General features: G+C 44.4%; 1 protein-coding gene across 14 annotated transcripts in view; it reads left to right on the forward strand.

Annotated features, from left to right (window-relative positions):
* Positions 1-87: 87 nt before the first annotated feature.
* KLHL15 (kelch like protein 15) overlaps positions 88-18,709 on the forward strand; it is a 29,065-nt gene continuing 10,443 nt past the window's right edge. For 3 of the 14 annotated variants that reach the window (XM_015302426.4, XM_046940558.1, XM_046940563.1), the window contains exons 1-3: positions 88-416; positions 1,984-2,079; positions 12,555-13,266. In XM_015302426.4, coding sequence (XP_015157912.1) covers positions 12,562-13,266 — 705 coding nt within the window. In that variant the 5' untranslated portion in view covers positions 88-416; positions 1,984-2,079; positions 12,555-12,561. Of the gene's footprint in view, positions 417-1,983; positions 2,080-3,486; positions 3,735-3,956; positions 4,347-12,554; positions 13,267-18,709 lie in introns of those variants that run through there. The other 11 variants (XM_040698678.2, XM_046940548.1, XM_015302394.4 and 8 more) reach the window with 9 other exon arrangements.

Here is an 18,709-nt window from a genome sequence, read left to right on the forward strand (position 1 = left end):
GCTGGACAGCCCCGAGGAGGCTCCCGCCGCCCTCACGCCGGGTGATGCAACCGGACCCGCCGGGGAAGCGAGGCCGTGCGCATGCGCGGGGACAGCGCGCGTGCGCCTTGCGCCCGCCGCCGGGTAACGGTGGCGGGTCGGTGGGGGTGGCGTAGGTGGGTTGTGTGTGGCGCCTCCGTGTGTGCCTGTGGGGCGGGGGGCTGTCTCTCAGAACGGCGGGCTGGCCGGGCGCGGGGTCACCGCCTGCCACTGCTGCGTGTGCGTGCCTGTAAAGTGTCGGAGTAGCTGCGGTGGGAGGATCAGCATGAGGCCCGGCCTGGTTGGGAGGCGCCCCAACCCAGGAGGCTTTGGCCTGTGCTTGTGGCTGTGAGGACGTCGGCGCTTGTCGATGCGTATCTAACAGCATGGAAACGTAGGTGTGTTGGGGGTATTCGAGGGATGTGGCGCAGAAAGGAGATGGGGGTGAAGCTAAAGCGGTGTGTGCCTGTATGTACTGGAAGTGAGCATCTCTGGTTGGGTGGCCATCAGCTTATTGGCCCTAACGGTAAATGCCACTTTATGTATGTTAGCCGTCTCCGGTGGCCATCGGCCTTTCCCTGGTTAGTGTGTCCTCTGTGGGCTGAGTGCTGTTTAAGGCCCGAAGACACAAGCAGCTTGAGTCTTTGATTCCAGACAGCTAGCACTTGCTGTTTTCAGAGTCAGCTGAGCCTTACGTTCCTTAAAAATCAAGTAAAATCCCTGATCCACTGATGACAGCCAGTTTAGAGACCAAAGGCCAAATTCACAGCCCTCCCCTGTGGGGAACTGAATTGATTCCTCCCCTGTGGGGAACTGAACTGATTCCTCCTGTGTAGAAACGCCTTACAGGCCTGGAAGACATTGCTGCTAACAAGATTTCTTCTACGATCGGAACAACTGCTTTCAATACAAGTAACCGACTGTGTCACGTACATTCACATTCATCAGCAGTGTTTTTGCCCACTAGAAAGCGTGGAGCTTCCCACATGTTGCCTGACTGCTTAGGTCAAAGCAATAATTCTCAAGCACCCGGCAATATGATTGGAACGCGATGATGGAAATGTGTGCCAAACCAGTATGCCTGGTTTAACAAGACATGGCACTTCCCACTTCCACAAATGCCATTTCCATTCTTTCCTGATAGTATTTCCTGATATACCTGTAGCAAACGCATTGCCAGCATTCTTGTTTTGAAGGAAAGAATACGAGAATGTGGTGAGGAACCATACAGTAATGATGTTGCTAACGACAAAATATATTCTTGTCTTCCTAGCAAATAATTTTGCACGTTGGTCTTGAAAATAAATGTTCATCTCTAATCTTCCATTGGACTACGTGATGTTATACCATTTTTATATAAAATATCTTGCTTCTGAGAAAACCATATATGCTTACGACCAAGATATACAAAGCGAGCATGGAGAATATGATGCAATACTTGAATGTGGTTGCCTCAGCATGAGGCGTGTGTGATCACTGATGAAAATGAGCTGAAAATACTGGATTCTGTAGGTACTTAGCTGCTGTCATTATGCAATAATGCAGTGCAGTATAGGATTATAGAAACAGTTGTTACATTTGCAGCAGCCTGTAGAAATGATTTACTCCTTCACAAGAATTCTGTCAGAAATCTGAAGAAATACACTATTATTTCCAGTTTCACAATGAAATTGTCTACTTCACACATTCTGTCTTATTATTTTGATTTACTGTGCTGGGTAATATTTGTAGCATGGAGAAAAATGCAAGGCTAAAGACTGGTTACTGTCTAGGGCCTAAAAAACAGTGCTGTAGTTTTAGTTAGGAGATTGAATCATTATTAAGTTTGAGTTTTTCAGTACAGGTAAATTGCCCAATATGGAGGAGTCACTTTTTCGTGCTCTTAAATGCTGGGAATAAGTATGTCACAGCTGATGCATGTTTTTGTTTGTTTGTTGGTTTTTTGGTTTGTTTTTTTTTGGCTAGGTTTGAATCCACTTCTGTGGCAGTGTGTAGGAGAGACCTGAAGATCATCTCACGCCTCAGCTTACCACAAACTGCAAACAGCAAAATGACAGTCAGGTAAAACCAAAACAGCCCTGCCAGTCTTTTTACCCTTACTGACCTACACAGGTCCAAAGTCTGAAGAGTGCAGAGGGATGCATGATGGTTTGTTGTGTTGATTCTGTACATGAGAAATAGGTTTTCTGCTCCAGATTCCCTTTGCCAAATCACAAGATGTCAGTGGTGTATGCTTGGTATGGCAGAAGATAGACCCAGTGAGTGAAGGAGAGCATTTTGGACAGACTCTTTTGCAGGGTATGTGATAGGAAAAAGGAAAGTGGTTTTAAACTAAAACGGGAGATTAGGCTGGGTATAAGAAAAGAGCTTTTTATGATAGGGGTAGTGAAGCACTGAAACAGATTGCCCAGCCCAGAGAGTTGGTGGATGTCCATCCCTGGAGACAGTGAAGGTGATGCTGGACGGGGCTCTGAGCACCTGGTGTAGCTGTAGGTGTCCCCGTTCATTGCAGGGGAGTTGGACAGGATGTCCTTTAAAGGTTCCTTCCAACTCATTTAGTCATTTGAAAGATCATTGGATTCCACGTCTTTCCTTTGGGGCTTAGACAGGAACGGTAGCTGCTTTGATAAAGGTTGGTTGTATCACCTTGGTTGCACGAGTAACAGGTTTTGTAACAGCGACTGGGGAAATGGGGCAAATTTACTGTATGAGTTAAGTGCAGGAGGTGGAATGATATGAAGCTGGCTGAGCAGAGAGAGGTCAGGTCACCGGTGTGAAGGAATCAGTGAATGGGAGCGGGTTGTTTGTAGTGTGGAGTAAGTAGGCTGCGTGGGAGCCGTGGGAGGTCGGTTAACAGAGTGGGAATGGCAGCGGGTAGGCTTTTGTGAAGCTGTGCATGCAGCAGCAGGTTCATTGTGTGAAGCACTGAGAGGTGGGATAGACGTTCAGATTGGGGGTGGCAGTCATAGAGGAGTTGTGCCGTTTTAGAAATCAAGAATGGGATGGGGGTGGTAACGAGCAACTGAAAATAGACGGCGAAGGGGATGGGAACAGCAATAAACAGGGAGAGGATGGCGGTGCACGGCCTGTTATTTAAAGCGGCGAGTGGCATAGCAGGCAGCAAAAAGTTTGAAGGAAGCAGGGACAGCCCAAAGGACCGCGTAGTTTTGTATGGTGTCAGGACATTAAGCACGTGAGGAGGTTGTTGGGTTGTTTACCTCTTAACCTTTTGCCAGCCAGCGGCAAGCTACGGAAAGCCAAGCGGGGGAAGCCTGGGTTAAGGCAGAGCCCGGCTCAGGGCTGGGAGCTGCGTGCAGTTCGTCGCTCACAGCTGCGCTGAGCAACCGTAGCCGGCGGCCGTGACCCGCCTGGCTCTGTGACCTGGTTCCCACAGCGGCTGGCAGGGCTGCCCGTGAGGAGGAGGCAGCCGGGGTCAGCCGCAGCGCCTTGTCGCTGCCAGGTGCGAGGGGGAGGAGTTCAGCCGGCTCCTCAGAGGGGCCGCTGCCGCTCGGAGCGGGATTCCGCGCGACGTTCGTCCCCGCCGCGCTGCTGCCCGAGGGGAGCGGGAGCTGCGGTGCCGGCGCTGAAAGCGGCCGCTGCGAGCGGGAGGGCTAAACGACACGGCCAGCCCTGCAGCCGCCTGCGGACGAGCCAAGCAGATGTCGCTCCTTGGGACCGCATTCCCGATCCCCAGCGGCGGCCGCTCCCGGTCCCCGGTGAGAGCCTTTCCCCCGCCGGGGGATCGCCCGCCCGGGATCCCCGCGGCCGGCGGACGGGGCCCGGCCGGTGCCTGGCTGGCACGGCGAGGCCAGGGAGCGCCGCCGGGCGGGGGTGGGCGCGCGGGGCCGGGCCGGGGAAAGGCGGCGCAGCCTCTGCCGCTCGGGGCGCGGCCCCCCGCCGCCGGCCGCCGTCCCGGGCCCGCAGGTGGCGGCGGAAGTGACGGGCGGCGCGGGGCGCCCGCGGCGGGGGAACATGGCGCCAGCGGCCTCCCTGGGCAGCGCCGAAGGTAACGCGGCGGGGGGCGGCCGGGCGGGCGGGACCCCGGGGGCGAGGCCCGGGCCCGGCTGGGCCGGGCCGGGAGCGACGGTGCGCGGGCGGCGCGGCGCGGCGGGGGGCGGCTCCCCCGACCGCGGACGGCGGGGAGGAGGAAGCCAAGGGTCCCCCCTTCCTCCTCCGTCTCCTCCTCCTCTCGGCCGTGCCTCCGCTGCTGCCCCTCCGCTCAACCCCCCGGCGCGGCCCGCCGCCTCCGGCTTTATGCTCCGCACGGGGCTCCCTCTCCGCCGGCTCAGCGGGAGGAGCCGCGGCCCCAGCACCGCTGCCGCCGAGAGGTAGGTGTAGCCGCCCCGGGGCCTCCCGCTTTCCCCACTCGTCGCTCCGGCCTCCGCGGGAGAGCCGCGCGGGGCCGGGGGCGCGGAGCGGCCGCTGAGGGCTCCCAGCCGCGGTCCTCCTCGGGGCAGCTCCCGCGCTGCGGGCCGGTGTGGGCGCGTCAGTGGGCGAGCTGAAGTAGGTCAGGCACCGAGTGGCGGCCGCTGGCGACCGGCAGCGTTCGGAATAGTAGTTTTAGCGGAGAAATAATAACGGCCAGTAGAAGGAGCGGGCAGCCGCTCAGGGTTGGTGCCGGTGCTTTGGCTTGGGTTGGTTAATTCGTAAATGTGGCTTAAAAACAAGAGGGTTTGGTGTTTTGTTTGTTTGTATGTTTTGCTTTTCTTTTAGAAGATCGTTGTAGCTATAAAACTGTTCCTCGATAAAAAGGCAGCAGTGCTGCGATCTGCATGCTCTTGTCTTCTTTGCCGATGTCCCTCAGATGTAACCCGGCACTTCCACCGCCATTGCCCCCGTTCACACTCGGGTCCCTTCAGCGCACCACCACGTGTCAGCATCCTTGCTGTGTTGTTCCTCCCAACATCCAGCCCGTGCGTTTAATTTCCACCACAAGTCCTATAAACTTTCCCACTGTCACTCATCTCCTTTCACTTTCCTTAATTACATCCTATGGCTGCTATGGATCTACACGTGCTGATTTGCCTTTCAGCAGGCAGAGCGGGCCAGGTCACTGCTGGGCTCACCCTGGAGGTACTGGGTCTTTATCGTCTGTGGAGCTGCCAGTCTGGGGAAGCTTTCTGTCTTTCTGACAAATGAAGTTGGAGTTTGGCAGCGCAGTTGAATGCTGTGCCTCAGACAAAGGGCACAATCTCTTCAGTCATATTTTCTCAGAGGACTGCTAAAGGTGGCACTAAGTCAGCAATGAACTTACCGATAGGAATGAAAAGACATTGAGTTTTAAGGTGTAGTTAAAGTATCCTAAATTATCCTAAACCGTTGACAGCTAGAATTAGTTTTACTAAAATATCACTGCCTGCTCCTTACAATTTATTATTCTTAAAGCCCAAACACTCCTGTAAACGAATATAATTAGATTTTTGCACCATAATTTTCTCAATAAGTATCTTGGAAGTGAGAAAATCAGTGGTTATTAATAATCCTGGCATTTGATAAAGTTATGCTATAAGATGCAAATATATACAACAAAGAATGCTGACTCTTAGGGTAGGGTGGTCCTGTCTTTAAGAGCAGCGGCGAATGTGTTATTTTCATCACTGCCATCATTCACCTTTTACATCTTAGCAATGCAATTTTTTCTTCTAGATTCTCATTCTTAGGGTTGTGTTAAAAGTATTTTAGACTGGGTTCCTGGCATCAGTGAATGTAACTGGACCGAGATTGGGCTGAGCTTGCTCCATGCAAGGAGCGCGGCTTCATGGCCAGGTGGAGCTGCACTGATATTCCAGTCAAATGGTTCAAAGCTGTTTTGATGTCTGTCAGGTGCTCTTACGTCATCTGCTTAATGCACATAATACTACGAGAAACTCATGTATTCCTTGTTACTGTTAATTTATGAGAGAGAAACTTAGTGAGGTTAAACTGGTCAAGCAGCTACAGCTGCTGCGTATGTCTGGCAGCCTTTACAAAAGTTTGTGAGGTAAAGCATGTCCTTTCATCAGAGCCCTTTTGATGATCATCGCAGGGCTTGATTTAGGAGCTCATCTGGGGAGTGCTTTTTGTTGTCTGGTGGCTACTGTTGTCAGATGAGAGCTTTCTGACGTGAAATCTGCTGGTATGCATCTAAATTCAGTGTATGTGAAACCTATGCTCTACAACAGTATTTTAAAACAAAATGGTTCTGATTTTTTCTTTTTTTTTTTCTTTTTTTTTTTTTTTGTGCTTGTGACATTTGTATCCTTCTGCACAGAAAGACTAAATCAGGTTATGGTGCCAATTTTTAGGAACAGCAAGTAGCCTGAGTTGAAAAGTTCTCCATTATGAATACGTGCAAATAAGAGCAGCAGCACACGTGTGCTTTGGGTTAGAGGTGTTTTCAGAAGAAAACACGTGTAGTGTGGTAGGTACTCTGTGAAGGCAGCCCCTGTGCTCTTCCAGTGAGGTGTGTAACACAGCTGTGCTGAGACAGCATCTAGTTGTAGTGAGTTTGGTCGCAGCTAGTTCTGATGGTACTTCTAGCATAACCACAGTGACATCACAGGCAACTGCTGCGTTGCAGAAGTGCCACAGTTGTTGCGAGCTGGTGCACGTTGCTTGCAGGTAGCAGCACCAGTAAAGGTTGTAAGAGGAGTGGTCAGCATCTGATGCGTACCACTAAGAGAAATCCTTTGTGCCAGTAGTTCTCAGGAGAACCCAAGAGTTGGCTTCTAGAGCCGTGGCAGCGTGATGCTTCTGCTCAGCTCCGTGCTTCTGGAGCAGCCTGGTGCTTTGGGAACACTCACCTCGGGCTGCGGGAAGCCTGCAGTGTGAAGCTACCAGATAGTGTCGATGGATTTAAGAGAAATTGTTCCCAAAGTTAGCATGTTAATTATGAAAGATTTTAAATATGCAGAAAATTGCTTATTATTTACTTATTTATTTTGTTTCCTGCATCTGCAATGATTCCAGTAATGGAAAGTTTTGATAGCCATTGGTTATTGATGTTACTCACTTCTAGGTAATTCCTACCGTGGATATTAGTGGGGAATTGTGAGGGGAAGATGATGGCTTAGCCAAAGTTTAATAGCTCAGTGTCAAACCAAAGATTTAATTTGTGGGGGTACGTTATCTGTACTGTATAAACATGTCAATGCACTAATGGCATATCTGGCTGCATTCAAAGGCCCGGTGGTGAGTTGGAGCAATTGGAAATGTTTTGCTTGTATGTATAGCATTTTCATACATATGTGTGACATTTGACTATGGAGATGTGTCCTGTTAGTGCAGGGAAGTGCCACTTTGAACAGTGTTTGGGTCAAAGAATTGAGCTCAAAGCAGCTTTTGCTGTGTGTGGTGCTACAGAAAGCATATGTACCAGCTTTAAAATTTGCATTGAAGTGCATGCATTTGACAGCTGAAAGGAATGGGATGGATGGAACAGACTTTGGGGTTTTAAGCTCTATTTTAGTACTGTGATTCCAAAGCATGGCTCTGTATGTCTGGTGAAATATCTTTGTGTCTAATCTGTAGATACAGCTTTCTGTTCTCTGAAAAATCATTGTTCAGCTGTGCTCGAGTAGATGCTTTCTCAGAATGTCCAGAGGCAGGTAGAGTGAACCAAGTAGTAGTTTATCAGAAGGTGGCTGGTTCTGTCTCAGCATCACAAGTGAGATGTTAAGAAACAGCAGAAATCTGCCTTTCAGGTGCTGTGCTGGAGCATATTACTGCTTTACTATAACAACACATTTCTATCCCTAGAAAGTGCATGCGAGCTTGCATACGTGTAGATGCTTCTTTGTAGTGCATTTTGCTTTTCTTTTTGCCCCCAGGGAGGTTGTGCTTTTGGATAGATTCTCAAGCAGGGCATGAACCACAAAGGAGTATTCCCTAACTTCATCCTCGGTAGCTTGTGCATTGAGCCTCCCTTCTTCTGCCTGTGCCTCTAAGCCTCAGACACTCTGAGTAAAGAAGGTTCTCCTTGTTTGGCAAGGAAAACAGTCTGGAACAGGCTTTTCAGACTTCAATTACAACTGCAGAATAAAGATGAGAAATCGATGTTCCAAGAAAGAGCTTTTACAGTCACGGCAGAGTAGACGCTGTAATGCGCTGCGTGCTAAAAGAGGAAGAAATGTCAGGAAAAGCGAATAAGGTTAAGAGTATTCCTAGTAGGGTTTTTTTTTCCTTCCAGCAGAGGATCTTCCTTCCTGTACTGCATTACACCGATCAGCTCCAGTATGCGCAGGACAATGCAGAACGCCAACTTGGAATTTTTTCCCCCCCTTCATTGTTTATAGGTTGGATTTTCTTTTTGTTCCAATTTTCTTACAGACTACCGTAGGCTACGTCTTCCTTCAAATCAAGTGAGCTATTGTGATTTGCACGGGTGGAAAAAGCTGTAACTCTTGAATTTTGCATTTTTATTGAAAATAGGGAAAGAAATGTTGAGTTATTATCCTCTGGGAAATAAGCTGCAGCATTTGAATAGCGCATAGAATTACATCTAAGATGGAAAGTGTGTGGGAGGAATGAAGATAGCTATGCTTTAGAAAAATGGCTTCATTTGTGAGTATTTTGTTATGCTTTTCTGTTATTCAAATGGCCGCGCTGCCATTTGCTTTTGACTTAGTGTGCTAGCTTTAGAAATGAAGGGTTCTCCCACTTGGTCATAATATGCATTTAACTGTTAAGTCTTCCAGTCTCTGTACCGTTAACCCCTTGTTAAAAGAAACGCGCTGCCCAATACGTTTTTGTATTGTAAAGAAAACGACGACTTCTGATGTAATGTATGGTTTAGTACCAGTAAAGGGGAATTTACTTATTTAATAGAGGGTGACGAGTATTCCTTCCCACGTTGCTTGTAAAATTCTGAAACTTCTTTAGATGGGTTATGGAGAAGTCTTATCTTTTTTGGCTCTTCTTAAGTAATCCATTAAATGCAGTTTGATGTGTGTGATGAAACATATTTCGGTATTGGAAAATGCAGATTAGCTGAAAATAAGAGAATATAATAACAAAGAGATGTGAAAGGAAGAATGAAATGACTTAAAACTTCACAGTTTTTGAAACATTCTGAAGTAATAATTTCAGAGTGTTGATTAGTTGCCTCTGTTGTAGAGTTTTGTCTGACTTCCTGTTTTAACATATTTTTTACCAGGTTATCACCTTCAGGGAGGTGTGAAAATTGGAACCTAAGAAGTGTTCCCTCAATGCAGCCTTTATTTAACACGTTTTGGTGATTCCTACCACCTCACTTTTTTGATACATTGAAAAATCGAATGGCAGTTGTTTATTTCTGATGGTTTTTGTCTTTTTAATAGAATTTTCATTAAATAAAAATCAGTGCAGTTGCTTTAAAAGCACCGTGATGATAGGGTGGCTGAGGTTGGAGTGGACCTGTGGAGGCTGTGTGGTCAGAGCCCCTTGCTCTGAGCTGGGTGCCCAAAGCTGTCTGGTGCTGCATTGGGGATTTCACACAGAATCATAGAATGGCCTGGGTTGAAAAGGACCACAGTAATCATCGAGTTTCAACCCCCTGCTATGTGCAGGCTCGCCAACCACCAGACCAGGCTGCCCAGAGCCACATCCAGCCTGGTCTTGAATGCCTCCAGGGATGGGGCATCCACAGCCTCCTTGGGCAACCTGTTCCAGTGCGTCACCACCCTCTGTGTGAAAAACTTCTTGTGCTTAAAAGGAACCTTGGAAATGCTCCTCTGGAGTTGATGCTTTTACCTTCTAAGATTTGTCTCTGCTTTATTTTCACTTGCCGACTTCTTATTTCGTTGAGGGTGGTCTAAGTGCTCCTTTAAAGCCCCGAGTTGCTTTCTTCTTAGTTGTAGAGTACATATAATGTAATAATCTTTTTCAAGTCAAGGGAAAAAGATCCCAGAATGTCTTTCGGAGATTCTTGGTACTGTTCTTTTATGTTCTTTCTGTACGCAGTGATGTGTTGTGTTTTGAAGAAATCCTTCCCTTGAGAAGGGATGCACCTGCATGAGCCTATGTGGTGGGAGATCCCATTATTTCCAGATTAACATGTGTGTATACTTTTTAGTATATACTCCTCTGTTTGTTCACATCTAACATTTGCGAATTCCAGCTGTCCTTATGTCCTGTCACCTTGGTTCATCTTGGAGTTGGAGCTGAGGCACAACCTTGATCGGTCACCTAAGGAAAGGTGTTCTACCCAGTTGTACTGTCTGAGAATTTTATTCACCCTTGGGCCCCTGGTTCGATTTCAAACTAAACTGAGAAGTAGTTGTCTCAAGTTGCTAGGTATTTTATGGAGAAGGGGAGGTGGCATTAAAAGCCAAGCAACCATTCAATTTCGTAAGGAGAAAAGATTGAAGTTTAAGCTCAACATCAGTGAGCAGGGAGTGGATGGGGGGGTATTATAGATGTTCCAATGAAAGAAAAAATGCTGATATTACTGCTTGTCTTGTATTCGATATCATAAATCCTATTGCAAAGCACAAGCATTATGCTTCCTCATCACTTTGTTGCTTCTTTTTGAGATAGATAATTCTTTCATTGCCTGCTTTTATACAGGAATGATCAACAACTAAGAAAAAAGTGTTTGTTTATTTTCCTTTCTGGTAGAAATACGCTGTATTCAGGAGCAGGGGACTCGAAAAAGGTAGTTCTAGAGCACTTTGTGTTTTCTGTCTGTCTTCAGGGACATGGAGGAGAGTGTGCTACTATGGATACTGCTGAGAAAGTGATTGGATTGACAGCTTTGACTCTTGCTGCTGCCCTGACCTTGATGAGTTTGAGTTTTCTTGTCAGGCCTCAGTTTTCATGTACACTCCTGACAATTCTATTGTCAGCAGGCTTCAACCATGTGGGAGTGGTGAGCATTCCATGAGGTGTGGCTACCAACTCCCACTCACCTTTGTAGTTCTGCATGGACAAAGAAAAATTCCCTTTTTTCTTCCCAGGATGGGTGCAGATTGAAGTGAGGAGATGATCATCTGTTTACGAAGTCTAATCACATACACATCAGTTACAACGGCAGCAGTTAGAAGTGGTGCCGAGGAAGCTGGGTGCAACATAATGACTGCTTTCTGAAGTTGCAAAACCTTGGCCAACTGGGTGTCCATACTCTGTTTTAACACTCTGTAGCTGCAAAAATTAACAGCTTGTTACGTGCATTGATCTTGATGTTACTTGGTTTTATTCCAAGTTATTTATTCCAATTGTTAACAGTCATGGGAATGTCAGAGTTACGTAATTAAACACACAAATAGCAGTCTGAATGAATCTTCCAGTGTGATTTAAAGTGAGGTGAAGATAAAATTGGCTGAGCCAGTTGTAATGGAGTATGAATGCCAAAAGGGAAGGTGTTTCCCTTCCACCATTTTCCTGCTCATGTGTGATGTCCTGCCCTCTGCGTCAGATCTGTCCTGCTGCCAAACTCTGTATTTGGTATTCCCCACAGTTTATTTTCTGTCAGGTTTATGAGTTGAATGGGTTTTCCAGAACAGTCCAAGGAACACCAAAAATGCACAAAGTAGACAGGAGGAGCTCAGATTCCAGAATGACAGACGGGGAGTGGAGTGCACAGCTGCCGTGGGGAATGATGATTAACTGTTCATTAGTTCAGGCTTTTTAATGGAGCTGCCCTTCAGCTAGACACTGTGAGCAAGATGTTGAGAAGTGCTTGTATTTTTGAGTAGCTTTTGATGCAGCTTTTTTTTCACTGAATGTTCAGTTTCCTTAACAGGGCATTGGGATGGTTCTGTGTTCTATGGGGTTGGGTTTTTTTGCTTATTTGCAGTGGACTCTAACTTGCACAGAAGTAGCACTATGTGTTTATTAATATTCAGATGCTTAATAAGCACTAAAGCTTCACCAAACTCAGGATGCAGAAATAGTATTTATTATCACGTAATCCTGTCAGTGCCTCCCATGGCCTTAATGTTCAGCAGTTTGTAAATCTCATTACATAAATAATTCTCAACGTAAGAAATGGTAAAACTGCACTGTATTGTTCTGTTTCCTCACAATAACTTATGACTAACCAACACACATTTTAAAAGATACTGCATTCTGGGGGGGGTTTATTTTGTACGGACCTTCTGGAGTTTGTTTCTGAAGTGAAGGAAGTTCTGCTTCCTTTCTTAAACCTTTGATACTCAAGACGGGGTGTTTTATTACTTTCCTGAGATAACTGTAGAAGGATAGAGGAGGGGAGGGAGAAAACAGTGGCAAAGTTGGCATCATATATGCATTATCCTAACCTTTGAGTGGTTGGAAATGGTGTTCGGTGTTATTTCATAGTTACTCACGTTCATTACCTTTTCTTTAAGTGGAGGATATTTTGGGGTGGGAAATAACAAAAGCTTGAGCTTGTTTTAAGTCTTTAAGTTAATTTAAAGTTGAGCTTTAAGTTTTAAGTCTGAAGTTAATTTTTCAGGTGAAGAGAAAACAAGAAGGGTGGGGAAGACTTCTAAGTCTTGATGGAAGTAACTTCAGTTTGCATTCATCTGGTCAGAAAGAGCTTGTGATATGTTCAATACTAGAAATAATTTATTTTCATTTTTATTTTATTTTTTCCTCAGGTGATTCATGGCAGGGGACGTGGAAGGGTTTAGCTCCTCCATCCATGACACCAGTGTCTCTGCTGGATTCAGAGCACTGTATGAGGAGGGATTGCTTCTTGATGTCACACTTGTCATTGAAGACCACCAATTTCAGGCCCATAAAGCACTGCTTGCCACCCAGAGTGATTACTTCAGGATTATGTTCACAGCTGACATGCGAGAACGAGATCAGGACAAAATCCATTTGAAAGGTCTGACAGCTACAGGCTTCAGTCATGTCCTCCAATTCATGTATTATGGAACTATTGAACTGAGTATGAACACTGTTCATGAAATCCTTCAGGCTGCCATGTACGTCCAGCTTATAGAGGTGGTAAAGTTTTGCTGCTCTTTTCTCTTAGCTAAAATCTGCCTAGAAAACTGTGCGGAAATTATGAGACTTCTGGATGATTTTGGTGTAAACATCGAAGGAGTCAGGGAAAAATTGGACTCTTTCCTGCTAGAGAATTTTGTGCCGCTCATGTCCAGACCTGATTTCCTTTCGTATCTGAGCTTTGAAAAGCTCATGTCTTACTTGGATAATGATCATCTGAGCAGGTTTCCAGAGATAGAGCTGTATGAAGCTGTTCAGGCCTGGCTGCGCCATGATAGAAGACGCTGGAGGCATACGGACACCATCATTCAGAACATCAGGTTTTGTTTGATGACACCATCCAGTGTTTTTGAGAAGGTTGGTGCATTTGAAAAGCAGTAGGCAGAATTCATCATGTAGCTAGGGCAGCATGCCATTAAGCACATAAGATTCCCAGTCCTGCTAGGAGGAGCAGTAGACCCATAGAAAACAAACATCTAAAAGTACCGCCATCTGATTGTTAGGCAGTAGTATGTACAGTGGCTGGAGAACAGGTAGGTTGTAATATGTGTGTTTAAGTAGCTTCATATGGAAAAGGCATTTTAAGATAAGGTCGCTTGTATCAGATTTTATTTCAGTCATTCTTTCTGTTTTCTGCAAGTTGTTTCTTGCTTCCCAGAGATTTTGTAGAACATATATAATGACAGATGTTACCGATATAATCAAAACGTGCTGACTGTAGATCTCGTGTGTTTTAAGTACGTTTTTCTTCTTTACAAATGAAATCTGACATCTGCTGTTAAATCTGCAGTGTTTTTGTTACTACTGTATCTTCAGTACTTGTGCTGTTACACAGCAATTAGAAGTAAGCCCCGATCCTGCAAAGTAACGCGTCCATTTGATTTTACTCAAGGCATAGACTACGATCAAAAGTGATTGACAGTGTGAAATGTAATGACTTACTTTAAATATCAGAGGAGTCTTTGTAAGAGCTGATAAAAAATTCAACTGATGATTGTATGTGTTAAAAGGTTAAATGAGAACTTGCTTTTTCCACTGTTCTGTTGAAGAATAGACAAAAAAATGTTGAGTTTGTGAGAAACTCGGGAACGTTTGACGTGGGTAGAGAACTACAAAGCTTGTAAGCAGCTCGCACAGGCTAGTCACTGTAAGGGCATTCAAGTTAGGAGTTCTTCAGCTTGTGCTACTATGTTATGTCACTGTTATTAATCTTGTGTGTTCAGATGAACTTTTAAATTCTGTATTTTTCACCTCTCAGTGAATTAATAGGATTTAATGCCCTGTGTATTTTGTTGGGCTTCTTACCATTATTTTCTCATACATTTTTACTTTGGTATCTATATACAGATAAGACTGTATTATAAATTATAAAAGCTATTAATTATTTCAGACTGAGTTATTACATTTTTTTTATTTTTTGTGTGTGTGTGGATTGAGTGGACTTAATACATAACTTATATTGACAATTCTATATTAAGCTACGGACATAAAATAAATCTAATTACTTAGAATTGTTTTAGTACACTAATGTGATGTTTATATCGGGCTAAAAATGATTCCAGCTAGTAAGAGCTGGAATCTGCAAGATGCTGTGTAGTGTCTTGCTTGTAATAGAACTTCTACTTGATTGCATTGTTTAAGGTCTTCATTAGGAAAACTGATATCACCTGATATTCTTATAGTCGATCTAATAGGTTAAAATTCATGTGAAAGAGTCTATTTCAGTTCTTTTGAGTTTTTGGGATAGAAGTTCAAGTATCAAACTGTCTTCAGTGAAATTTCTGCAAGCACAAGTGAAGAATGTGTGTTATGCTTTTTTAGGGTTCTATTTAGGTGTAACTTCTGAAGTTGGTTTTGGTATCACTGATGTCTATTCTGCACACACTGCTTCTTGCAATTTCTCTTGGCAGCTACAAGCAGCTACAACTTCAGGAGAGATGTCTTTTTCAGCATCCCAGGCTACGTAGTCACCTGTAAAAGCTTTTTTTCTGTGAATGCCCTATCCATTAATTGTATGCGACAATGGAGTGAAACCAGTCCAGTTTCTATTGGAGGACTGTGCTATGTTGAGCAGAGAGAAGCAGAGCTAAACATATATGTCATTCACCACTGCAGCCAGGAGTGTGTTTTGACCTGGCTGGAGAGCACTGAGAACCCAGCGTGACCAAAGGACATCTGCGGGTGAAGCGAACATAAAAATATGGCCGCGCTTTAAAATTTTTCTTTATTTAATGAAAGAGCATATTTGTTAACTGTTCTGTCAGTAGCTTGAAGGAAACACATTCCTTGGTGTAGAAAGGGGAAAATCCTGGTAACGGTGCTTTTTTGGAGATCGGAGAACAAATAAGAATTCATCCTTTGCTGAAGCACAGGGTAAAATCCTGTGTGAATGCACCAAATGCAGTCTGAGGCTGGCTCTTACAGTTGAGCAAACTCAGCATTCACAATGCACTCACTGACTTGTCATATGTATTCTTATGTAACCTTTCTAATAGGCATTTCTAAGATGCCTGTCATTATACTGGGACACAAATAACTTACATAACTTAATTTTACATGTCACAGAAAGGATACTTTTTGCATCTTAAGCCATTCTGTTTCTTACAGCATTTTTAAAAGAGATTTACAGTCTGAGTGGGATGGCTTGTCTTTTTCAAAGGGAAGTGATGAGTTAATACCTCAAGACTGACACGCACTTGGGATGCACAAGGGAAGGTGTAGCCTGTGTGCTTACTCTGAACTGCCCTCGAAGAACTGCCTCTGAGGTAGGAATAGGTACTTCTGTTGTTGCTTGGCCCTTAACATGGACGCATGAGGAAAACAGAAGGATTTGGGGAAATCGTTGGAAAAGCAAGGAAAGGTTTATGGCTAGGGAGCACACATTCCACTGTGCGTGTTACATCCATCTTATTTGAAACCCATCCGTAGCTCTGTAAGTCTTGAGGAAAGTTGAGTTTCTCTCTCTGTTACTGTACCATGACCATGTTGTGCCTTTCCTTCATATTTTAATTAATCTCCATTTAGTTTCTGTGTATAACTCAGATGAAGGTGTTGTTTCAAAACCCTGTGTCCTTAAAACTGGGATTTTTTTTCGAATACTTTCTGTGTGGGATTTGTTACGACTAGTCCATGCTGATTTATAAATTCCCAGTTTAAATCAGAAATGTATTAATCACTAGGAGTACCAACCTGTACTTCAGAGGTAGGATGAAAAGCATATTAATGAGTCCATCTTTGAGTGTGTGCTTTCCTGTGCTTAGCAGATCATCATTTTTGAAAGATGGCAGTATAATTTTACGTCACTGTGATTTTGTCTTTAGAGATATTCAGCACTTGTTTATGGATGTTTTTCTCACCTCCGTGTCTAGTGAATCACATGTCAAATATTTTCTACAGCTTCATATGCTGAAGTTTAGAACAAGAAGTGCCTAGTGGGTAAGGTTAGAGGTTCCTACTTCTCTTAAATGGGCTCTGCACTTGGCATCTTTCTGTCTGTGGGTTATCACTGACTAGGATAGACTTGCTAGCAGTATTTATCTTTTGCTGAGCACCTTGATTCTGGCGTACAGATTGCTGGGTCTGTTCTGATTTGAGAGTTCTTTGCAGTTGCATTCCAGCTTGACTGTGACAATTTCTCTTGCTGTTCCCTTTTATCAAACACTGATTTTGACAGTATTGTCCTCGCTGCGTAGAGGCTACGTCATTTTATCTTTATATAGCTAGCTGACAAACATAAGGGCTTGTAGGTCTTGCAGAATAGCCCTTCAAAGTCCTGTGCAGGTACTGACCAGTTTCCACATGTAAGTAAAGACCCAGACTAGAAAAAGGAAAAGTTAAATACGGCAACTTGTCTGTAGTGTCGTGTATACTGATGTGTGGTTGCAGGTTAGTTTTGGTTGCTGCCATTTTAGAGACATGTTTAACTTTTTCTGTTCCAGTTCAAAATTCAGTCAGCGTGTTGAAAGTTCGATAATGTTTTTTGGCAGGCTTGTATTTGTGTTTAGAATATGGCCGGAGATAAGTAGTTATGAAAACAGTATGAACTGTAGGGAAGTTGATGAATCTTTAGTTTTCAGTCAGCATAATCCCTAGTCAAATTTCAATGTGTTTATTTATCTGCAAGAAAGAGGAAGAGTTAGCTCTCTGGAAACCTGATACAAATACCTTTGTTCATTGAGAAGACTTAGTATAATTTCTGTATTCCTAGTGTTGACTTCGTGTTGCTTCGCTTAAACATTCAGAATTACCAATTTTAGAAAACTCTCAACTAAGTGAAATTTTATGACCTTTGAGATAGTTTTCTGCATATGTGGCTGGAAATGCTAGAATCATATTGTGAGCTATCCAGATTTTAGGAGGAAATTTTTTGCTTTAGGAGGGATTTCTTTACTCAAGAGGGCAGTGAGGCCCTGGCACAGCTGCCCAGAGAAGCTGTGGTGCCCCATCCCTGGAGGTGCTCAAGACCAGGTTGGATGGGGCCCTGGGCAGCCTGAGCTGGTGGGGGGCAGCCCTGCCCATGGCAGGGGTTGAGGCTGTGTGGGCTTGGAGGTCCCTTCCAACCTGAGCCATTCTGTGGTTGTTGATGTTTTTATTAGCTCTACAGAAGGAACCAGGCTCATTTGTACCCCAGACAATAACATGTTAAGATTTAGTTGCCAAGTTTACAAATAATAGATGTTTGATGTGGGCACTACAAAAGTGTCTTTCTGGATGGTTTTCCCTAAAAGATCAGATAACAAAAATAAAAATTTAGCAATAGTTGTACGTGATTGCTGGAAAAAAGTGAACTCTGTACTGAAGACAAACTTTGTTACAGAAAACTTGTCTTGCATTTCATTACCTTTCTTCTGCTTAGTGATTTGCTTGTTTGTTAAAAGGGAAAAATAAGATGAGAGGAATATAGGGCACCTCTGATGCTTTGCGGGGATCACTTCACTTTATAGGGAGAAACTGTAGTGTAAGGGCTTGTATTTTGACTTTGTCTCTTGTTAAAATGTAGATAGAAAAATTCATATGTAGGTTATGGAAAGTTTTCCTTACTGTGGGCTGAGTAGGACTTTAACGTAGTTCTGAAAGATCTCACACAGAAAACATGAATATGAAAGTGGGCAAACTGTCCTACAGTTGCCCAGTGTTCAATATCAAGCAAACGTGAGCAGTCTCTACTTGCTCAAGTAGGCATATACTAGCGTTCATCTCAGACCATCCTTTGAGCCTCATGAGAGGTATGGTTCCTATATAGCAGAATTTGTGCTGGTGAGAGCATTTTTTTTCCCGACAGCAAAGGCTAGGAAGCCTCCAACTATGTTTTCTTACAGGAATATAGGTAAGCAGTATATTGTCATCTCGTTTTTCTTTTCTCAATATTCTGAGAACTCATTCTCTTCAGGACTGTGCTTGTAGCTAACTTCTCCACATATTTCAGTCTGAGAGAGTTGTTATAATTGGTAGATGCATTTGCTTGTTGTTGCCGTAGTGGTTTAAGGTAAGAGACTGAGGCTTTGCTTTCATATTAGTACCCTTACCAAGTTAAGTAGTAACCTACTGAGAGATTGTCTCACTGGTCTTGAGAAGCTGTCTGAAATTGCTACTTATATAAATGGTGGTACAGGCTTTTGTCCCTTGGGAAGGGGAATGCAAAGAGGTGAGGGAACAGATACTGCAACATATTATCTTCTCATGTTTTCTGGTGGTTGTTTTGGAATTTTGGAGTGGGTGACATTTTTTTAAAAGCATTGCTCCTTGTTTTGGAGGTGTTAGGAATTAATAGTGTACAGAGCTTTCGAAGGCAGTCCAGTTT

The sequence above is a fragment of the Gallus gallus genome, chromosome 1, assembly GCF_016699485.2.
Source record: "Gallus gallus isolate bGalGal1 chromosome 1, bGalGal1.mat.broiler.GRCg7b, whole genome shotgun sequence".
In the NCBI taxonomy this organism is placed as follows: Eukaryota; Metazoa; Chordata; class Aves; order Galliformes; family Phasianidae; genus Gallus; species Gallus gallus.